Below are 23,677 nucleotides of genomic sequence, written 5' to 3' on the forward strand. Positions count from 1 at the left end.
CTAAGCCCCCGCCCCACCTTTTCCCGCCCCCACTCCGCCCCAGGCCCTGCCACCACTCCACCTCTTCCCCCAAGACCCCGCCCCGCCTCTTCCTGCTCTGCCCCAGACCCACCTCTTCCAGCCCAGTTCTGCCCCCTCCCCCGAGCGTGCCCCATCCCCTCTCCTCCCCCTTCCCTCCCAGTGCCTCCTGCATGCCGCAGAACAGCTGATCTGCGGTGGGCAGGAGGCACTGGGGGGAGAAGGGAGGGGAGCTTGGCTGCCGGTGGGTGCTAAGCACGTGCTATGTCAGCCAGAATCCAAAGGGTAAGTCCAGCGTCCATTGTGGACAGTCCTGCCGTGAAACCTGACTGCTGCGGATGACAAAGTCTGTGAAGGAGCAGCTGTATCCTACCAAGCAGAACATGAACAAAGACCTTTCAGGGACCGAAAACAATGAGATTGGCTTGTAGTTGCCACACACCGTGCAAGATCTTCTGCCATTGTACACAGACACTATGATGCCTTCTGGCCTCGCTTCAGTCATTCATTTTATTGCGTTGTACGTTGCATGCCTGCTCTTCAGCCGTGTCGCCAGGATGGACGGAAACCCCCCCGCGCACGCACTGGGTTCTCAAACTCGCCATTGACACACGAAGGGGTGCAGGCCCGGACCTTACCTGGTGGACTTGCAGGACTGATCCAGATCCAGGGACATCACCACATGATGACTGTTGCAACGTCATCCTCTGTGGTCACGCTGGCTAGCACAGTGGTCCCTGGCAGCCTATGCATGTTTGGTGATGACCTCACTGGGGAGCTGGGCAACTGTGTTTCAGACCCAGATTAGAGAGAGGCTGCAGTTTGGGTATGTAGCCAAGTCAGGGCAAGGCTTTGCATCTGCTGGGCTGAAATGTCACAAGCTGTCCTGATTGCAGGCACATTCCAGAACTGGAAAATAAGGCCAAGATTTGCAGACGTGACTAGTGATTTTGGGTGCCCAACTTCGGGCCCATTTTTCTGCCCTCTGAAAATCAGGCCCCTTTTAAAGATCCCAAACTCACTAGTCCTGTTGGAAAGCCTTTGGTCCAAGCTCCTTGCACAGCCTCGGTCCATTTAATTCAGGTCCAAATGCCAAGCGGAACATTCCCAAAGTTCAGCGGAGTTCCCACCTGGAGTTCTGGTGTGGGCTGCGTCTCGTATACAGCCGTATACCGTTGCAGTCCTTTACCTCATCTCAGCGATTGCTCTCATCCTGTCCAAACATGCTATTGTTTTACCCCATCGTTAAAGTTGGAAACAGGGAGGGAGCGTGTTAAAAGGTTGACACCTCCCCCAACGTGCACAGTCACCTTTAGTGTTAAAAGGGTGAAATGAAAATGAACCTGACCAGTTGATATCCAAAAACGGAAGGTGAATAAGATTTAAACAAGTTGTTCTTTGTTTGCCGATACAGGGGGCCTTCGAGGGGCTACCATAGTGGATGCCTTAGATACTCTGTACATCATGGAGCTTGGGGAGGAATTCCAAGAAGCGAAAAGCTGGGTGGAGAAGAGCTTGGACTTGAATGTGGTGAGTCAGTAATTGAAAATGTCAGTGCAAGGGACAATGAGTCAGATTCATAGATTGCAAGTCCAGAAGGGAACATTGTGATCCAACTAACCCCCTGCACAGCACAGAGCACAGAACTCCACCCAGTGATTCCTGCAGCCATCCTTCATTCCTGAGGTCTTCCGCGGAATTAGCCTGAACAGGGGGTAATGCTCTTTCTGTTAGAAAATTTCCATCTCTAATTTTTAGACACTCCAAGGAAGATTGATCAGTGTGAACAGGAGACCTCCAGCATATGTCCCCCAGATTGAACCCCCTCCCCATGATATCAGGTTTTCTTTCCGCAAATTATAGACTGATCACCCTGCTCTTAGGGAGGGGATTTTTTTGACACCCCTCCTTATAAATTATTGACCAGTACCTCTTTGTGTTATTCAAAAGCAGCACAGGACTCCAAAGCTAACGGGAAGGGGAGGGGGGGAGAGGGACAATTGTGCCAGGGCCTTAAGTTGTGGGGGACCCCAAAATGTTTGTAACATCTGTGTCAATAAAGTGAAAGGGAAGGGGGTGGGGTCCCAAATTTCTCTCGATAGGCCTGACCCCAACCACACTGCTGGGATACTGGATAAGTATGAAAAATGAGGAGCTCCACCTACAGAATGGCCAGCACTCCTTCCTGTATCTTCCGTGAAGGTCTCCCATCTACATACGGAGTTGTTCTTCGCTTGCGAGACGGGTCCACAGCCTGACGTGGTCTATGGAAGCCATTAAGCTCAAAATGCCATTAAAATTTTAATTTCTTTATGTCTGTCCTAGTTAGTACATGGGGAAAAATGGTTTTCCCCATGTGAAAAATGAATGCAGCTGCCTTTTTAGAAAAGTATCATTTGGGAAGGGATGGCCATCATGGATTCATAATAGGAAGATCACATCTGATATATTAGCTTGAATGCTTTTAAGTATGTTACTGAATCGATAAACAAGGGACAAAATCAATGGGGAGATAATTTATCTGGATTTGACAAAAGCTTTTACTCCTGGCCCACACAATAGATTGATCGGCAAAGACTAAAATGAATATTATTGATTGATCACTGGAGTCAGATGTGCAGTGCAGGGAGAGAAGGGTTGAAATTAATTAAAAATTGGCTTTGAGACAAGAAGCTGACTTACACAGGCAGGAGTGGGATGGTGGCCTTGACTGGAGAGGGGAATTCAGTGCGAGGCTTAAGAGAGAAATGACAAGGAAGGAGAGGGTGTCATTTCAAAAGTAGCCTCATTTGCTGCTGAGATAATTTGCCAGCATGGGGAGTAAAAACAGTTTCAGAGGTACAACGCAAACCGTCTCAACAGAGGAAGCTGGATTATCAGCTGTCAGCAACATAGAATCATAGAATCATAGAATCTCAGGGTTGGAAGGGACCCCAGAAGGTCATCTAGTCCAACCCCCTGCTCAAAGCAGGACCAATTCCCAGTTAAATCATCCCAGCCAGGGCTTTGTCAAGCCTGACCTTAAAAACCTCTAAGGAAGGAGATTCTACATGTCACTCCAGTGCTGTTTGTTCCACTGGCTGCCCAGAAAACACAGTCAAGCTGGAGGTACCGGTCTTGCCTTTTAAAGCGTTCAGTGGGCTGGACCCAAACTCTGACGGGCGGCCCCTCTGCAACCAAGGCCCCCCCCGGAGAGCTGCTGTCTTCAGGGGTGGTGGAACTCTCAGCAGCTAGATGCGGCAGGGTGGGCCTGACTCAGGCAGTGGGGAAAGAAGAGACCGTTCAGGTCTGTGACAGAGCAGCTGTTTGGATTTACTGACTAGTGGCAAGTGTGGTGTAGATACCCAGACAGACCACTGACTATGTGGGAAGTGCAAGTTTGCTTAGAGAAGCGTGAGACAGGGAGGCTGAGGGACAAAAATAATCCCCAAACTCTAAAAGGAATGCAGCACGGACGACCGTGTTAACCAGCAGCAGGCTGTGTGTACAGCAGTGTTCCATGACCCTGGTTAATTGATGGCCTAAGAACCGGCGCCCAGCAAACAAATCATTAATTGCTATTTGCAGCTATATTAGGTCCACTGATTTTATTTCCCAACCTGGATCTTTTGCTTTCTCTCCTCCTTCCAGTCCAGCCTTTTCCAGGTTCTCCCTCTCTCTCCCCCTTTACAGTACTGTCACTTCCTGCGTGATCTTGAGCTGCTTCCTTTGGCTTTTGCCTCCCTCTCTGGATGGCACATTGTGTCTCTGATCCTTCCAGCCTTCCCTGGGAGAAGACCTCTGTTTTCATATGTAACCCAGTGGGATTGTTGGAAGAGCCAGATTAATGCAGTGGGTAAAGAATTCCTATCCCTCTATCCCATTCGTGGAAAATGCTGCGCTCTTGTAAGAGCCTCCTGTTGGTAGTTTTATGTGTTTATCTGAGAGGAAGAAATAATTTGCCTGGCAGGTTCACAGTCTAGGAGCACAGTTTAAAAAGCACAGTTTGAAGGCAATTGCTTTGACATTTGCTGATCGGGACCTGGAATAAAATAGATCTTAACTCGTTCCAGGTGAGTGGCTTCCTGGGAGGTTCAGTGAACCACATCACTGCATGTTCACCATCTCCTAGCAGGGCACCTGGGCACTGGTTTGTTTGTCTGCCACTCAGTGTGGCAGCAGCTGTGCCATCCTGGGCTGTGGTCCTGTCAGGTCTTACAAACCAAGTAGGGTTGAGCCTGGTAAGTCCTTGAATGGGAGACCTCCAGAGAACATCTGGCCACGCCAGGAAGTTGTTGTGGTGATGCAAAAGGTGGCACTCTGCCCGCTGAGTCAGTGCTGAAGGAATGCTCCCATATGGTGCGAGAAGGCTCAGTACAGGAGGGTGCCATCTTTTGGCCATTCAAAACAGTCCTGACTTCTTGTGGGCTCTCGAAATCTCTCTGCCCTTCTTGTAAGAATAGAGATGTTAACTCCAGCGTCCTGTCCAGCTTTCAACGTACGTAACTATTTTCTGGCTGCCTGCATTGCCTTTTCATTTTCAACTGGAGGAAGTACACTTCCTCACGCTTTCTTTCGTAATCTGTTGGGTAGTGTTTCACTGCTATTAAACAGCTGCTGCGTTTTACCCAGAAACCATTTCAGTGGTAACAAAGTGATCCCGATAGCTCACTTAAGCTACCTCCTAGGGGGTTGTGCGGCTTCATGTATAAAGCTCTTTGAGATCCTAGATGAAAGATGCCAGAAAAAGGCAAAGTGTTATTAAACTGTGAATAGGATTGCAGAGTTTTGTGAACGTGCCTAGAATTATTCCAAGGCACTCTCACTGGCCCTATGTCTGCATGGTTGCTGTAAGTCTTCACTTGTACCTTCCAGTTACTATCTGATGATGATCTTTTCAGAATGGAGAAGCGTCCTTGTTCGAAGTGAACATTCGTTATGTCGGAGGGCTCTTGACGACGTACTACCTAACCGGTGAAGAGGTTTGTTTCCACACATCCTGCATATCTCTCACTGTCTCAAATAATGAATGTGCAGGTGTATTTCTGGATAGGGCTGCTCCCAGCGGTGCTCAACTGAACATAAAATAATCCCTCTGTAACAAGAGGCTAAACCTGTTTTTTATGAATATTGAACTCCCACTAGCAGTCTTTTAATTAAGTCTCACACAATTACCTTATGCTTGCCATGCCTGGCTCATCTATAAAGATCTTTTCTCCAACGGACAATTTTAGCAAGATCGTTTTTCAGCTTGGTGCATTGGTCCCCACTGAAATGCATTTGCAGTGATCTTTGCCTTTCCCTCAGTCCTTGTTACTTTGTAGCCTAAATATAGGCAATAGCGCAAACTTTGGGGTCGCTCCAAATAGCCCCGCAGGCTAAGTGTTAGCTTATTGGTGGCAGCTATTTGTGAAAACCCCAAATTAGTGTTCTATTTTTTGTGTAGCAAAAGTTTGCACTGATAAAGCAGGGGGCCAGGCTGTGGCTAACGCCATCCATGTGCAAGGAGCCTTTCTTTAGTGTGCAAATGTCATGGACTGGTGAGTGTGTGTTACAAGCTCCCCTCTGTGCCAGTACGCAGTGGATATGAGTCTGTTACAACCCCCAGCTACCGGGCCATGGCTCTTTAACTCAGATTGTCAAAACTCACGCTTTTAGCTCCGGAGGTTCCCGATTCAATCCCCATGTGTGAACCCAGAGGGCTGGCCATACATGAGGATTCATCTGGGATTTGAGCCATCAGCTTCCTTTGGGAAGAGGAAGTGACTGATGTGACAACCACCCCCATGGTCAACACACTGGGGATTGAGCCAGATATCTGTCTGAATTGCAGCAGCTTGAGCTGAAGAGTCGTGGCTTCGTAGGTGGGGGTGGTAACAACTCCTATCCTATGTGGATCAGCACAGAGGGGGATTTGTAACACACGCTCACCACAGGGTTACACAAGGACTGATCCAAGCAAGTACGTTTGGTAGAATTGCCCCAACCCCTGGTTTCCCCACTCAGCCAGCAGAGTTGAGTTGACCTTTGGGGAAAGGCACCCCTTTCCGAGGGTGGTGGAGCAGCGTTCCAATGAGCACTAGGCCCGCAACGAATTCTGGCTAAATCAGAAGATTCCTACTGAAAACACTGCTCTCTCTTTCTCCCACCTATCCCTCCCAAACGTAGGCCATATCTTAACACATAACCTGTCTCATAATATAGCTGTGCTGGAATTTAAAAACCAGATGTGGGGAGATCAAGAGATTACTCCTCTACCCTGAATATCTCAGGCAAACAGAAGGCCTGATCCCACTGATCTCAATGGGAGTTCTGCTAGCATACGGCTGCAGGATTGGGCCTTAAGCAACAAGTAAATAACCTTTTCAAGCAACTCCCATATTGCTACAGGCCGGCGGCTTCTGTTGGAGGGAGCTGCCCATGATAGGAGGAAATGACTAGTCCTTACATTGTGATGCCAGTGATTTGTGGAGACCTGGGAGAAGCTCCATAATTAAGGCTGCATTTTGGATGAGTTACAGGAATTTGTTCCTCCTGGGATTTCCCTGCTGGGAAAACTCTCAAAGATCTAGTGCCTTGTGCTGCAGCCCCTCATGCTCACAGCTTCCATTGACTTCAACTTGACAGAGAAGGAAGAGAGGCCACGAAACCGTAAAGCTGGGGCAGCAGGCTAGAGAGTGAGCTCAGCAGACAGGTCAGTGTCTGTCCTGTGTCAGTTCAGTGTCTCGCCCCTCAATAATCTAGTCACTTCCTCATGGTTTTCCCTTCTGAACCAGCTCCCTATACCTTCCTCTACTGTGACAAAGGCCTCAAAGCCCATGGGCAAGTTTGGGTTTCCTCCATGCTGTATTTCTCAGAGCAATAATGTCTTGCTTTCTTAGAACTGTTGTGACAACTTGGACTGAACTAGGGAGGTTAGAGGTAGAAGGCTTGTGCTTGATCTCTTGTCACTTACAGGCTTCTCTTGCTCAAGACAAATCTCTTGAGCGCAGATTATTGCTTGTATCAGTTTGTCCCAAAATAATTGTGTCTGGCGGCTTTGTGCAACCAGCCCCCATAAGCTATCATTTGATTAGAAAGCCCATAACTCGGAAATTAGGAATGGAAAGGGTGATAACTTAGCCATGATGAGGCCAGGGATCCTCTCTGGAAATTAGTTGCACTTAAAGGAGTGTCTGTGTGTGTGTGTATGTGTGTATAAAATATGTGTTCTTGAAATTAGAAGTCATGTGAGCTATCAGCAACTTGCTTTGTAAACCATAGCATGCTTCATCCTTAGAAATCTGCTTTAATTTTGATGTCTTCACTTCTGTTTTCCCCCACCATCCCACAACAAGTTCTTAAAAGGGGACCCTTTGTCCCCAAAGCCATGCTTTGCAAGATCAACTCAAATCAACCCAGAAGGGCGTGTTCTTGTAACAGTACTCTGAGCAAAGCTACTAGCCAGCTGCCCATCATTGGTGTTAGAGCAGCCAGCAGCATTAGAAGTGGAGACCTTTGACCCAAGAAATTGGTCTTTGCTCAGTAGGTTAAAGGAGCAGTTCCAGGAGCTTAGGGACTGGAGATCTGTGCCATGTGGGCAGATCTCACGTTTTAGCACAGCAAGATACAGATGCTTAATCCAGTTTATCTACTATTTCCCCAGCTAATGCAGAACTTGGCTTCAAGTTCCAAGGGAAAGTACTTAGAAGGTTTCAGAAATTCAAGAGAACAGCTGGATGTAGCAATGGGTGGCTTTACATATGCAGACACTAAGCTCTCTAGGCAGTGGGAAGCACACAGCTTTGAGAGTGGTTAGAGCTGTGCAGAACTAGGACAATGAAACCCCAAGCCCAAGCCGAGCTCATTTAATGATCCTGGGATGATCTCTGGTTTCATGAGGAAGCCATGGAAAACATGGTGGGTTTGTCCCATAATAGGGCAAAACTTGGCCGTTTTGGCTGTTTAACTTTGAATTTCTGGGTTCAGAGTAAAACTCACAAGGAGTGTGTCCATAAGAACCAAAACCAAGGGAAAAGGAAAAGGGTTCACACAAACCCCAGTGCCCTGAAACTGCCAAATGTCCTAATGCCAGTTATATTCCAACTGGGAACTTTCGAACTCATTAACCCAGGACTCTGAGTCAGAAGTTAACAGAACTGATCCTGTAATTTGGTTAGAAAGGGAGATCTCCTCTACTGTAACGTGAGCCAACGCTGCAAAGCTCACATCCAGATCCAAAGTCTGAGGCCCGTTTGGATCCAGGATTTTAGACTGGTCTGTTGTGGATCTCCAGGGGCCATATATAAATTCTGGTTCAGATCAAAACTTCCTCATGGGGTTTGGTTCAGGCCCATCCCAATATGTAGGCCTAGGGCTACCCCACTATTTGGAAATGAAAGCCCTGTAATGTCCCATCATTCTTACCCACTTTATAACTTGTGTCTGTCTGGGAGTGTATGGAAAAGTGAAGTTTAAGAAAACCAGCATGACTGATACTAGCAAGCAATACAATGTATATTTTAACTCTCTTTTCCTCTTTTTGTCTAACAGGTATTCAAGAGCAAAGCTCTAGAACTTGGAGAGAAACTTCTACCAGCCTTTAACACCCCCACTGGTATCCCACGAGGTGTCATAAATCTGGGCAGGCAAGACACACCTCATTATTTTCCCATCGTTAGCAGTAGGTCTTACTGGGGAGGAGGGATAGCTCAGTGGTTTGAGCATTGACCTGCTAAACCCAGGGTTGTGAGTTCAATCCTTGAGGGGGCCATTTAGGGATCGGGGGGAGTGGGATATTTGGATGATTTAGTTGGGGATTGGTCCTGCTTTGAGCAGGGGGTTGGGCTAGATGACCTCCTGAGATTCTATGATTTATGTACTGAACACTTGTAAAGGAGTAACAACTGTTCCTCAGGGGTATTTTGCCTCTAAGAACATAAGAGCTGCTATACTGGGTCAGACCATGGTCCATTTTGCCCAGCATCCTGTCTCAGCACTGGGGCCAGAGCTTCAGGAGAAGTGTACAGAACAGGGAGATTATGGTGAGATCCATCCTTTTCTTCCACACCCAGCCTCTAGTAATTAGAGATTTAGGGTTGCCCTGAGCCCGGGGTTGTGTCCCAGACCATCTTGGCTAATGCTGTTGATGGACCTATTCTCCATGAACGTATTCATTTTGTTTAATCCAGTTATTCTTTTAGCATCTTTCTGTAGCATCTCCCCCCCGACTCTTGGAGGATATTCGTTTTGGCAACTCAAACTCCAGGCGGCATCTTGGCCGTAATCAAGGGTGACTCACATTAAATCCAGCTGTGGTTTATTAATTTTTTCAGCCGTCCACATTTTCTTCCTTCACTTCCTGGCAGAGCCGCCCCATTGGAACAGGATGTTCCCACTCACATTTGCCTTTGAATTTTTTTGGTGGGCCCTGCATTTAGAACTCTGCTTGCTCTGCATGTTTTTGCAGTGCACCAGGCTAGATGCACGAGGCTACTTTTCTGGATCTGTGCGGCTCCATGCATGGAAGCTGCGAAATAGACCTTGTGGCAAAGGTCAGTTTTGTATCCAAATCTATATGAATAGCCGCAGCCCATGTAGTTTTCTGCCTGCCTAGACTCCACAACATTCCCTTAGGCGACATCTACACTTCAACTGCTTCGGTGGCAAAACTCGCCACAGTGACAGGAGGGGTTCTCCCCTGGCTGTAGCTAATCCACCTCCCCGAGGGACAGTAGCTAGGTTCTTCTTCTATTGAACTAGCACTGTCTACACTGGGGTAGGTTGGCATAGCCCATCTCTTGTTGGGGGGGTGGATTTTTCACACCCCTGAGAGACATAGCTGTGCCAATGCAAGTTTTCAGTGTAGACCAGACCTTAGTGCTACAACACCGCCTCTGAGGTATGTGACATAAAGCGGGGAGCTGAGGCAGATAGGTTAAATAACCAAAGAGACAGGAGTGGAAACCATGAGCGTTCATTCCCCGTCCCCAGTTCTAACTACTACACAACACTTCCTGCCCATCAGGACTCGTTGGCTCATTTTGATGCCAACTAGCTAAAGTCCCTGGGATTTTAAAACCTGCACACAGGCTGCAGCACAGAGACTAGGCAACATGAGTTAACAAAACCCTTCCGTCCTCCCTGCCACAGCACTCAGAGCAGCAGCTGGGGTCATTTTACCCCACATCTGCCATTGGGTTCCTTTCCCTGTAAAGTGGGAGATTTCATTGAACATGGAACCCGGGGTGATCCATTGCTCAAATGTCACCGTCGCCCGCTGCTTAACGCTCCGTGCAATGAAAACTTTGAACGTCTCCACCACCTTAATTGTATCCTTCCAGGAATGACATTCTGCTTCCTGGCTGGATGAGAAAGTCTCAGGTGGTGCCTCTTCCTCAATACAAGGTCACGCACTGGCTCACCTTTTGCAGAAATGCCGTACCTCACTCTACCGTTTGCAAAGACAATCAAGATGACAGAGTGTATCTGCCCAGACACCCTGAAATATCTTGCTGATGACCTTGGCTAATACGGAAGAAAATCAAAATAGCCAGAGGCTTCCTAAAAGCAAGAGTCTGCATTACTGGCTAGAGCTCTGAGAAGAGCACTGAAACGGATTAGGGGGCCGCCAGTAATTATGTAGGAGCAAAGATGAAAAGAGCTAAATGTGCGTAGCTTGGCTGTGGTTCGAACGTAACAAACAGCCTGCATTTGAAGGGTGAAAGCTCCCCAGAATGAGAGGAGTTGTTCGGTGGGATACAATACATGGAGGTGTACGTAGGAGCAATGGAATGACCTTGAGAGAGGGGCTGTTTAGTCTGAATATCGGGACAGACTTCCAACCAGTCAGATGCCAAAACCAACGGAAGGTTTTTCCCTAACTAAAGCCCAGTCTCTCAACCCTTTTATTTCTACTTTTGCAACCAGGATCTGCTAACCCAGGCTGCTTCTCTTCCCAGGGCTTTATCTCCTCCAGCCACTTCAGCGTCACCTCCTGCCCTGGTGCTCTTGAATCCTGCAGGGTGCCTGCCCGTCCCTTGTGCCATCGAATGCTCTGTCTTGTCATGTCTTGAAAAATCCGTCCCTCCACCCACTAGCCTCTCTAAACTACCATCTCGTCGCCCTCGGCCCATTTGGCTCCAGGGTCCTAGAGCATATTGTTTATTCCAGCTTCCTTTCCTCTTGCACCCTCTTTGATCTAATGCAGTCTGCCTCCACACTATGGTCCAAAGTCGCTAATAGCCTTTTCCTTTCTCAGGCCAAGGGATGGTGGTTCTTCTTTGATAGCTCTGCTTTTGACACAGTTGATCAGCCCTTCTTTAGCTTTTTCTCCTTTCTTTGCCTTCATAACTCTGCTCTCCTTATTCTCCTCCCACCTTGCTGGCTACTCCTCCAGCGTCTCCTTTGAGTGCTGATCACTCTTCCCTTGTCTGTTGAGAACTCTCAGGTTCTGTGCTCATTACCCCCTGCCTTCTAGCACCATTTCTCTCTTAGAGATCTCATCCACTTCCACGGGTTTCTCTACATAGACCATTCCCATAACTTGCTCTCTAGCGCCAACCTCTCCCTTTCTGCCTCTGATGTCTCCCCCTGGATATTCCTCCACAATCTCAAACTGACTCTTTCTGATACTGAACTTCCAGATCCCTCTCCTACGCTCCCCCTTCTCTATTATTAACAACTTCCACCATCTTTCCCATGTCCCTGGTTTGTCACCTCAGTGCAGTCTTCAGTTCTTCTCTTTCCTTTCCCCCCATGATCAGACCCTTCCTAAATCCTGCAACTCCTACCTCTTTAATAGCACCAAAATCCATCCTTTCATCACTATTCCCACTGCTGAAACCCAGGCCCATGCCTTGGTCATCTCGATTACTGGAATATTCTCCTTTCTGGCCCTCCATCCTTCCTTTCTACCCCCTCAAGTGGGTCCCCACACTCCCTCCAGTCCCCTTTCCTTATTGATCCCTTGGTCTCTTTTTTTGCACTCCAGGCTTCCTGCTTTGTCTTCTGCTGCCTTCTGGGCTTTTCCTGTTCCTGCCTGCCAGACCCCAATCCCCCCGTCACATCTCTCCTCAAACCCCATCCTTCCCTCTAAGCAATAATCTCTCTGAGTGATTAGCCTGTATCTTGATTTGTGTGTTTGATTCTTTCCTACTTTGGCACTTCGGGGCAAGGGCTTTGTCTTAGTCTCTGTTTGCAAAGCTCTGTGGAGATGCCTAGCCCGATGCTAAAAGACTTTTGATAGTTATTAAATACCAGTATGTGTTTTTTGGAATAAGGTTACTATTAGAGCTGCACATCTTCCCTTACCTTAAAGGCTAGTGTCATCGTCAAGACAGTCTTTGGAAGGAATGTTTCTCAGCTGTTAGGAGAGAAGCTAGCGAGGAAGGCCAAGTCCATTTGAGCTCTACTGCTAGAACATGTTTTCTGCAGAGGCCCACTTCCGGCTTGTCTTCAATCCAGAGGGCTGGTGAAGGTGGACCAACCCTTAGCAGCCTTTCAGCCAACGGTCTACTCAAAGCATTTGGGATGGAGATTTTCAAGGCTATTTCTTTCAACTCCTGTCAGCTCGGAGTACTTCTGTCATAACCAGCGCAGTCTTTAGCCTTGTCCAGTTGATTCAGAACATATCTAGTTTGAAGCAGCTGTCCCAGTTCAGGTCCACTGCACCTGTATTCCTGTTCCTGGTCCACCAAAGACGACACCCACTCTCAACCTTTCCCAGCTGACACCTGTCTTAGGTGAGACACGCATCTCACTCCCTCCTGACGAGGGTATTTCCAGGCTGCACAATGGCCTGTTATTTCCCCCGCAAGCCCGACAGCCAAAATGTCCAGCAGCTGAACTTTGCTTTCTCTTCCAAGCCTATGAACAGTGTAATTGCCCACAGTTGTAAGGTACTACGCAGCTTTTCCTAAGCAAGCACATTTATTCTTAAGGTGAAAAGCATTCCAGAGAAAACATATTAAAACAATAAAAGAATCTAAATGCGTGCTAATAAGCTGACCAGAGATCATTTCCATCTCCAATGAGGACTCTGGTTGGAGTCAATCATTCAGCCACACACAGAGAAGTTCTTGTGGTGAGGAGTTCATAACACTTCTTGCTCAGAACAAGAACCCCTTTGGACAAGTTGGCCTGTCTTTTATATAGCGGGGGTCTTTGCTCTTGAGATTCCAGGAGTAGCTGATCAGCAGACAATAGACCTTTCCCCAGGGCATAGCTTCAAAAGGCTGGGGCTTTGCGTAACTGGAGATGGGAGGCTACATTTCCGTTCACCTTCCCCAAGAGATTTCCTAGGAAACCCACTTAACCGAAAGTTCATTCTTGTCAGGCACATTGTTTAAAAGAGTCCTTTGAAAGTCATAGCACATCCCAGGCTTACACTAGCTATCTCCCCCCTCGAGACATTACCTACAATCCCATAATAATACATAAATATCTGCATTTTGAATACAATGAACATCTAAGGAACTTAGACTTCATTCAGGAAGGTTTGTGCAGGAAGTTGCCCTATCCATCACAGCGGCTTATTAGGTGATTTCTGTTTGTGAGATCGTATTTTCCTATTCTTTCAATGCAGCAGATAAAGAAAATATGATGATTAGGGTCCTAGTGGACAGATACAGGAAACACCCATGAGATCGTTTAGTAGTGCCATCCGTCCAACGGCAGGATATAGTCTTGTATGGTAGATACAGCCAATATTAAACTAATACTGCATTTAACCTCACTCAAAATGAGCTGGCTTTTACTGTATAGCGTGCACTTCTTCCAAATATGGACAGTGGGATTCCTGCTGCTGAAATACAATCACTTCTGGGACAGCTGTTCGAACTGCACCCAGCAAAGTTTGCAGCCAGCTTTGGACAGAAAGAGAAGAATACTCTATCAATTTAAATTACCGGGGGAATATGCTGTCTACTGAAAGGTTTGCTGCTTTTCTCTGGCAGCATAAGGAATAATTCTGCACCTAAAAATGTTTTCTACATTTCTCAGACAAGAATAACATTTTTCCAGTGAAAGGTCATTAGCTTTAGCCTTGATCAATAGCAGAAATCCTTATCTTCTAACAGAAGCGTTCGGGCACCGTCTAGTTGTTTCCCCCAGTTTCAGCGATGGTTCTGGCTGCCGTAAAAAGGGAAGACACGTGATTGGAAATGGGCAATATTGTCAGTATCTACCGAGGATCATGGTACTCGAGGGATCAAGCCTGTGTCATTGCTGGAAAGAGAACCGCTGAGCTTCCCTGCAGAGGCTATTTTGGGATCCGTCCCTCAAGATATAGGTCGCTTTTCTTGTCTGTGTAGATTTGGGAGAGACAGAATCACTGCCGAGAGCTGTAATTTATAGCAGTGGGCTGGGGCAGGGAAAGGGTCAAGGGAAAAAGCAAGCCCAAGTAAAGAGTGAATGAGAATGTTTGTGATCAGAGAGCTCCCCCTTTGGCAATCCATTTCCACCCAGTGCGAGGCCTTATCACCACAGGACCCCCACGTGTATGCACTGCTGTTCACCGTTAGAACACGCTCCCCATTTACTCACACTGTGCTGATGCAATAACGAGATGAGGATTTTTTTCCTTTCTGCCTGGAGTTGGCAGAACTGGAGATTAGCATACAGAATAGTGGCTTGTGGGAGGAGGGAGAGGGGAAGGGTCTGATGAGAGGAGATCCAAACAAATGTATACCAGTTAGCTTTATACAGTGTCTACTAACTTTCCTTAGGTGTATCTGGCCCTTCCAGTCTTTGCAAGGTCTGTAAGATGAGGCCCAGGAAGTCAGGGTGTCTCAGAGTAGAACTTTGGGCTGCATGGATATTAGATCTGGCCCAATACCTGTGGGCGTTTCCCCTTCCCACGCGTTGTGCGGCCCTGTGTGCTAATTTGGTTGCTGCCCCGCCCACCCAGCCATCCTGTGGTGTTAAATGTAGAGGCGTACAAAGCATTTGAGGATCCTTTTGGGGCAAGGCACTGTATAACTGTCAGATTAGCGGTGGTGCTGCACCTCAAACCTAGGCTTTCAAGCCTCCTGCACTTCCAGGAACCCGGGGCTTTGGCTTAGCCCATCGTAGGGATGAGCCAGCTGGGAAACTTGGATTCAGATTCGGTACTCCCTCTGTGCCCTCCCGCCAATGCAGCACTTGGGTGAGTTTGCACCGAGGGGCTGGTTCAAGCCCGGCTCTACGTAGGAGACTGTGATTATTTGAGATTGCCTTGTCCAGTGGACCTGCTCAGTCGGCTTATTTGCTTTGGGCCAAACTACCCCTATAAAGCTAAGAACTCTTTGGTGCCACTAATTGTTCGACGCACAGGGTCCCTACAAACCTGTGAATGCTGTGTAGCCATATTGGTTAAAAGCAAAACTCTCCACACCCTGGGCCTCTAGTAGGGGTTCCACACCGCAGAGCAAATGCAGGATCTGCCCAGGGGATACGGAGGGAGAGCTTTGCCCCAGGCTTGTAGAGAAACCGGCTGTGTTTGCTTGGTAATGAAGGCTCCCTATTTTGTCCTCGCAGTGGCATGAGCTGGAGTTGGGGGTGGGCCTCTGCAGGAAGCAGTATCTTAGCAGAATTTGGCACCCTGCATTTAGAATTCCTGCACCTCACGGAGCTCTCTGGAAACCCAGTGTTTACTGAAAAGGCAAGTACTTAACTACTCATTCTTTACTGAAATGATTCTTATGTACCCATCGCCCTGGCGTCTGGGCTTATGGCATAAAGTACCATGTTGCATGCAGCTGCCCAGAGCAGACGGTGCAGCTAGCCATCCTTGCTCTACCACCCCAGCTCACCGTAAGAGACACCTTTCTGGTGACGATCCAGAGACAGACACGGGACCATAAAGAGGTGCCTTGTGGGCTGGGGGTGGTCACTAACGGGATCTGGCAGACAGCTGGAGGGAGCAAGTTCGGCAGCCAGGGACTCTCCACTACAAATGCCTTGTCTCCAGCCTGTCAGCACAGACGCTTCAGCTGATCCCAGCTTCCAGTGGCAGAATTCCAGACTCAATATGTACTGTGCTGACTGTCCCACTGTAGGATCCGTATTTCTTTACAGCAAGTCAGTGTATTGTGTGAGAGAATTCACTGAACCACTCACGTATGCACCATGCCGGTGAGTCTAACTACTCCTTCTGTGATGGAGTCTGGAGCACTGATTATATTTTTTGAGGATTAGGTCTCATGTCTATGCACCAGTCCTGTGCATTGACCACACCCTTATTTGTCTGAGGTTCTGTTGCTCCACTTGGGGTTGGAACACTCCTAAGTTTTTGGTTTATTTTTTCTATTTACATTTTTTTTGGCCCTTCCACATTCCTGCTTCCTGCAGTGGTGATGACTGGCAGACGCCTTAGTTTTTTTGTGCCTCAGTTGAGTCCTAAATACAGGGGCACAGGCTATATTAACCTGTCTGGTGCATCCCACAACGATAATGGTTAATAACCCTGGTATGTTAATATTACTGCACTGCAGCCGTGGAGAATTGCTACTGTAAACTGACTTTAAATGCAATGCTCCAGCCATCAGGATTTCCGCAAAGGTCTCCTATGTGGGCAAGGTCTGACAGTTGACGCATTGGATTCCTTTTGTAACTTCTAAGTTTAAAATCTATGAATATTACACGTTACCTTGAGGGGTTTTTTTCCAAGTGATCTTATAGTGCATGTGAGAGCAACTTAATATACTGTAGGATACTAGCGATCATTAGCTGTCCCCACGTGTTTCCTGAGGAACTCACTCTGAGGGAGACAAATCACTCCAATTAGAATCAGACCTTCCCCTGTGAGTCTGATGAAAACGGATCACACTCAGAGTACCAGTGTGTGGTGAACATACTTCGATTGTTCTCCCTGTATTTCCAGGGAAATAGCTTGAGAACAGACTGTTCACAGGATGTTTCGCAGTGCTAGCCTGCCACCCTGCTTGCTCAGTGATTTTGGGGTCAGGGAGAGAGACGCAGAATGGAAAGGGGATGGGGGAGTGTAGTAGAGAAAAGCTAACAGAGACCATGAAAAAATAATGGAGAGAGACAATGTCAAATAGGAGTGAGAAGAAGAAAATGAAGGAAAAGTGGAAACTGAATGGGAAAGAGAAGGAAAAAATGGAAATGTAGAAGGAAGAAGGGAGGCTAATAATACAAAAGGAAAATGATGACGATAAATTGCAGAAAGGAGAGAAAAAAGTGAAAGAGGGAGAGAAGAGAGAGATACAAGAAAGGAAAGTGGGTGGATGGGAAGGAGAGCTGAGTGAGGGACCGAAGGGCAGATGTGTGCCAAAAACACAAGGGATGGGTAAAGGGGGGGGGGGAGTGTTTAAATCTAGGATTAATCCCAAATTCGTTGTTGTTAAATTGTGCTGTATTGGCACAGTCTGTTCCCCCCATCTCCCCGGAAGCCAATCAAGTTCCCCTTTTCTGGCTGAAAACCCAGCAAACGAATTAGGGTGAGAACCTTTCTGTAGTGGCTTCTCCCACCCTGAACATGCTCATTATATTCCGCCGCAAATGTATGGGGTTAAAGATAACACCATGTGAGAGAGGAAGCCCAGGAGGATATGGGCTCAGCCAGCCATCCGGAGGGAAATGACTTCAGAGGAGCAAATCAACTCATTAGCATGCAGCTTGGGACTCGTGTCATTTTTAATGGGAATAATGTCCATCTGCGTCTTTGTTCAAACAGGTCATTAATGTGCCATGCTACTTAACTTCAGTAAATGTCGGGCAGCGTGATAACTTCCTTGGAAACACTGACTTTAAATCTGTGTGACCAGCTTTTGGCATATAAATTGTCTAATCTTATAAAAGGTTTAGCATATATAAGCTGCTGTGTAGGTTACAGTGGAATATATATGCTGCACACAATTTATTTTCATCCAGTACGTAAAAGTCCTGTAGTGTTTAATAAGGTTGAAACCAACAGCGGCGCTGCAGGAATTAAGTGGGGCTGTTCTAGGAATTAAAGGCTCTGACTCAGCAAGGTATTTTCGCACATGCCTACATTTAAGCATGTGAGCAGCCCTGTTGAATTCAAAGTTAAGCAAGTGCTTATGTACCTTGTGGAATTGGGTTGCAGATGAGACTAGAAATTACTCTAAAAACCTATAGAATTTAATAAAGAATATATCCCCTGGGCCTCAGAATTCCTATAGAAGGGTCACTCTCTTGAGGACCCTTCCCTAAGGGGTATGATAGTTTTCATTTCCCAATCCTGAAACAATAGCAGCATTTACAATAAAGACACTGTCCTTGGACCGTTACTTGTGCAATTGGATGTTAAAACCAACAGAAAAAAAATTGTTCTCATTAACCTCTGAGGATAGACAAGAAGCAATGGGTTTAAATTGCAGCAAGGGCGGTTTAGGTTGGAGATTAGGAAAAACTTCCTAACTGTCAGGGTGGTTAAGCACTGGAATAAATTGCTTAGGAAGGTTGTGGAATCTCCATCATTGGAGGTTTTTAAGAGCAGGTTAAACAAATAACTGTTAGGAATGGTCTAGTTATTACTTAGTCCTGCCTTGGGTGCAGGGAACAGGACTAGATGACGTCTCGAGGTCCCTTCCAGTCCTATGATTCTAATTGCAAAGTTAAGCTCGTTTCACTTATAGTGCAGAAATGCTGGATTTCTTAATGGAAAAATAGAAAGCGTCTTGTCCATTTTCTCTTTGTAGGTGATGAACATCCGCAAAGTCCTGAACAGAATTGAGAAACCGCAGGGCCTGTATCCTAACTTTCTCAGTCCGGTCACTGGGAACTGGGTCCAGCGTAAGTATCGCTCTCTTATTCCGAGCTGTGCTCAGGAAATGCTACTGATGTGTTTCAGCATTTGCGCTATTCCTTAGAAGGTGATCTGTAACTACAAGAACAGCAAGCCAAGGACATTTCTCATCTGCCTGATAAAAGCCCTCACTAATGCTGGTCAAGGAGCTCATTATCCATGGTGATTAGATAAAGGTAACCTTATTGAGAAGATGCAGTATAATCATCTTTCACAGGAGTCTTATTCCGAGCTGAGTGAGTATCTTACCTCCAAAGTGAGGTTTAGGACCCATAGTCGTACACATGGTAGGATTATGCTACATGATTCATTAAAAGTTGGCATGTCTCTTTAAGGCCCCCATCCTCACTTCAGTGATCCCATTGTCCTCCCTGGGAGTTACACATGAAAGCTACAGGATGAGACCAAAGAGATTTGGTTAGTTACTATATTTAATGCAGCAAGTAAGAAATCTTCTGGAGAAGCAGTAAGAGAGTGGAGTTTGAGATCCTCCCCAGAAAAAAAAAATGAGGAATATAAGGAATGAAGGAACCCTGCCGCACTATCCCTCTAGCCAGTCTCATACATGCACAAACGCATTACCATTACTATGGTACTTGCTGTTGGATTTTCCTATTGAGACAATGAGTGGGATGCGTGTATGTGTCTGTCTGTCTCTTGCATCACTATTAGGAATGCGACACTGGTCCAGGGGGAAAATACAGGTGTGCAAGAGGGAGAAACATGCGGGATCATGAGGACAGTAGGAACAGTGTCTTTATTCTGATCCTGCTTCTTCCTAAGCCACTTCACCCTTCCAATATCCAGAGAAAAGGCCAGGCAACATCTGTTCTGTTGTTCAAAGGCAAAATCTTGCTCTCCAGTTTGTACATCAGTCTTGACGCCTCTGTTCCACTTCTCCCCATTTGTGCAGAACCCCTGCCTCTGCCCTTCCCACCCCATTGTATTACTGGTCTGGCGGCAGAATTTTACTCAAGGCATTACTATTTACAATAAATCAGGAAGTAAAGTAGAGGCTGCTTTTAATTTGGCCTCCTCAGTGGATTCCAATTGGTCCCAATTAAGCAAAGTTCATTGAAATAATTTTTGCCTCATGTCTCTGCAACTCTGTTCATTCCCTTGGATCACTTGTGACCTTTTTAACCACTATATTAGTCACGCTAATTGTAATTGATAGGGCAGTTGCATAGCTGCCATTGTATGGGACAGGTGAGAGAACACTAGCTGTGATCAATCCATGACCTTTAACAGCCCTAGCAACACCTCTTAACAGTAATTGACAAGGCTTGTGTTGAAAATAGTCTCAGCAAAACATCTTGAACAATTGCAATTGTCCCAGTAAACCAGAACTTCAATGAGAAGAAAGTCAGTTCCCCGGTTCGTCCCATTCATTGACTTTCTGAATTATCCACATCCCCTTGTAAGTGGTTTCACCCTTCACATTTGTGTTTGTAGAGTTATTGCAACCTTTCCACTGGAAAAATTAATCTCGCATCCTAGTGCTACATCCTTGTGATGGTGTTTTCTTTAGGTCATTGCCGTTTGCATCAGCATGGTACATTTCCCTTTGCAGCACAGAGGGGGGGAAATAATGTGACTCACCTTTATCAGTCTTTCATTCTGATAACTCGTTGCTAATGCATCACTTCCCAAAGAGCTGTGTCCATATTCTTCTAATTGTAAGCGACTAGATTGAAGTGTATAGAATACCTTCTGGGTATTCAGTGTTCATCCATTTTGGCCACCAATTCAGTTCCATTTAAATCCACTAATTTAATCCATTTTAACCATTCTGCTCCCACCTTTTGTGATGCTTGTAGGGATCCCCAGAGGTTTGCTGGTTAATAACTGCCCATTTAGATGGTTTGGAGTGAGATGGAGGCCACAGGACTAGATTAAAATTCACCAGTTGGCTAAGCCAGGAGCGGGCTTGGTGGCACCTCAAACTTCTTATGGCAGTAGCATGTAAGCTGGCCTCGTGATCCGAATCTGATATCCAGGGAGCTGAGAGACTGCTCAGCCTAGGAACCCTCTGGTGGACTTAGGAGTCAGCTGGTGGCAGATGCCAAGGTAGAGAGAAACTGTAGCTGTTGCCTGCCACAGGGACTATCATAGGTGCCAGTCTCTCATTTTCTTTCTCTTTGTTAAAGCTGTTTGCAATAAGCCCTTTTTAGTAGAATTGTCATGTTTTCCCTAAAAGGTGTAACCGTGACCAGAGCAGATTGTCAGACCACCCCAATGAGAAGGAATGCTGGAACTCTGCTAGCTGCAGTCGTTACCTTTTGAAAATTAAGGCACAGCCTCCCTGATGAAATTAATGACTTGTTTACACAGAGGGTCTGGGAGGCAAATTCTGGCCTTGCTTTTAACATGTGGAAAACAATTCTGCCCTAGCGCTCTTGCTTTGGTGATTGTTCTGACACGCCTAGGATCATACACTTCCATTAAAGACAATCTGCAACCTGTATTTGTAAAATATTGTATCCTCTTTCCTGAATCCGGGTTTCTAATCTCATTGTTTTGCCATGAATTATTCTACGGTTCATTGGCCACATACTTTATCACTGAATGCATCCGATGAAGTGAGCTGTAGCTCACGAAAGCTTATGCTCAAATAAATTCGTTAGTCTCTAAGGTGCCACAAGTCCTCCTTTTCTTTTTGCAAATGCAGACTAACACGGCTGCTACTCTGAAATTTATCAGGGATGTTGCTCTTCAGGTCAGTCAAATGCGGGGTTGTTGATCTCGCCTCTAGATAGGATTTAGTATTCAAAATAAACCTCAGGACTTGATATGCACAACAGAAAAGTGGAAAAACAGCATAGCTAATCCGAAAAACCTACTGTATCTACTTAACGTTTAAAATGAAATCATACAGACATGTAGGTGGGTAACCCTAGTTAATAGGTCTAGTCCATTTCATATTTAAGTGGCTAGGAGAAGTGTTTTTTCTTGCTCATTTGAAGGGTGAATTTGGCTGCTTCAAAGAAGGAGTGTTGGGTTTTCCCCCATTGCATTTTAAAGATATAAATGTGTCCAGCTGTTTCCCACGCTGATTCCCCAGGCAGAAACCTGCAGCTGCAGTGTCAGACCTGTTTCCCATAGTGATTGCTTAGCATTCTCCTCTTCAGTAAGGTCATACCACTATGCAATCTGAACAGGCAGCCTTGGAAATCTGATTTCCCTACAGGTAAATATTCAGTGCACATCTCCCCACCTGGCTTTATTTTAATATACCAGAAACCTAGGACTTCTGCATGCGGGCTGTATCACACTCCAGGCAGAGACTAGAAACCACCAGTCCCCGTTAGCAGCCAGGGTGCCCTCTGCTGGCAGTTCTGTCCAATCATCCTTTTTCTGCTGTGATGCCGATATCCAATTCGTATTCTCCCCTTCCTCCATTCGTTACACCCCCTCTCCATGAGGGAAAGAGTGAGAGGTAGGGCCACATCCTCAAAGGTAGTTAGGTGTCTAACTCCCATTATTTTCAATGAGAGTTAGGCACCTAAATATTGTGAGGATCTGGCCCGTGATGTTTAGTGGACATGCAGCTCCATCCATGTATGTGTCTGCTCTCAGTTTGTTAGCCCGGGATATGGTTTTTATCTCATAAACAGGAAGCATCTTCAATTTATCATGTAACTAACCGTGGCAAGTGAAAGCTTTGAGTAGTTTAATTAAGGACAACTGGCACTTGGTAAAAGACGGAATGTTTTCCTTATGGTTACACTTTCCTTCTTAATTTTCTAAAAAATGTAATGCTAGCGTCCAACAGGAAACCAAAAAGGGGGGAGAATTGAGTCAAACTATTTAATAAGGGCGGAATTGTTCTGTCTGGTAAAGCAACTGTGTATCGTAGATCATGTGCAAAAATAGTTATGCAGCAGTCTCTTGTTGGCTTCCACCACTGCAGACCACGTCTCCATTGGGGGCCTTGGGGACAGCTTTTATGAATATCTGATCAAATCCTGGCTGATGTCAGACAAGAGAGACACTGAAGCTAAAAAGATGTATAATGATGCACTAGAGGTAAGTTCGATTGCTTCTCCAGCTGTATTTCTTATAAGGAATATTTTGTCCAACAGAATGTTAGTCAAAGCAGTTTGTTTTTCCTTCCTGCAAGATGTGTTCAGTTATTGATTTTTAATACATTTTAGGCTATAGAAAAACATTTGGTTAAAAAATCTGCCGGAGGATTGACCTACATTGCAGAATGGAGAGGTGGCATCTTGGATCACAAAATGGGCCATTTGGCTTGCTTCTCTGGTGGCATGATAGCCCTTGGAGCAGAACAAGCAGCAGAAGAGAAAAAGCAACATTATATGGATCTAGCCGCAGAGATTACTCACACGTGTCATGAATCCTATGCACGCTCAGGTAAACATTGTGGATTAAAGTACTGCTGATAAATTACTGTGGTAGGAAAGGATTTACAGCTGCTAAAAAATTGAATCTCGCATTGCAGTAATTCTTTGGCACTTTTGCAGCATCTTCCATCAAAATAAGAGGGCGTTTAACATTCATCTGTCCTTGCCGCACCCCTGTGAGAAAAGTCAATATTGGTATCCCCATTTAAGATCCTGAGAATCTGAGGAAACTGAGCCACAGAGAGGTTGAGTGACTTGCATAGTCATACAAGAAACCAGCGGCAGAGCTGGCAACTGACCCAAGATCTCCTGAACCCCGGGCCCTGTGTTCTAATCACAAAGCCACGCTTTCTCCCTATAAAAGGAGTAATCTGAGTTCCTATATCTCAGCACTTTGAGGTATTGCCATAACAAATGGAGTAAAGCACTGATCTGCCTTTAATTTCTCCCACAATATACAGCTGAAACAAGCTAAATGGTCAGTTGAGCATTGTAGGGTGTTAGAAACAGGGAATTGAGTTCTGTTATTCCTTCTTAAAACGAACCCAAACCATAAATCCCT

At 46.2% G+C, this 23,677-nt stretch overlaps 1 protein-coding gene across 2 annotated transcripts in view; it reads left to right on the forward strand.

The window, feature by feature from the left end:
• Nucleotides 1-23,677, forward strand: part of MAN1C1 (mannosidase alpha class 1C member 1) — an 88,875-nt gene that overhangs the window by 59,615 nt on the left and 5,583 nt on the right. For both annotated transcript variants that reach the window (XM_084652586.1, XM_084652585.1), the window contains exons 3-9: nt 1,433-1,548; nt 4,899-4,979; nt 8,530-8,624; nt 15,493-15,616; nt 18,642-18,735; nt 22,662-22,777; nt 22,906-23,125. In XM_084652586.1, coding sequence (XP_084508712.1) covers nt 1,433-1,548; nt 4,899-4,979; nt 8,530-8,624; nt 15,493-15,616; nt 18,642-18,735; nt 22,662-22,777; nt 22,906-23,125 — 846 coding nt within the window. The remainder of the gene's footprint in view (nt 1-1,432; nt 1,549-4,898; nt 4,980-8,529; nt 8,625-15,492; nt 15,617-18,641; nt 18,736-22,661; nt 22,778-22,905; nt 23,126-23,677) is intronic.

This window comes from Lepidochelys olivacea (genome assembly GCF_965140295.1).
Source record: "Lepidochelys olivacea isolate rLepOli2 genome assembly, chromosome: 19".
In the NCBI taxonomy this organism is placed as follows: domain Eukaryota; kingdom Metazoa; phylum Chordata; order Testudines; family Cheloniidae; genus Lepidochelys; species Lepidochelys olivacea.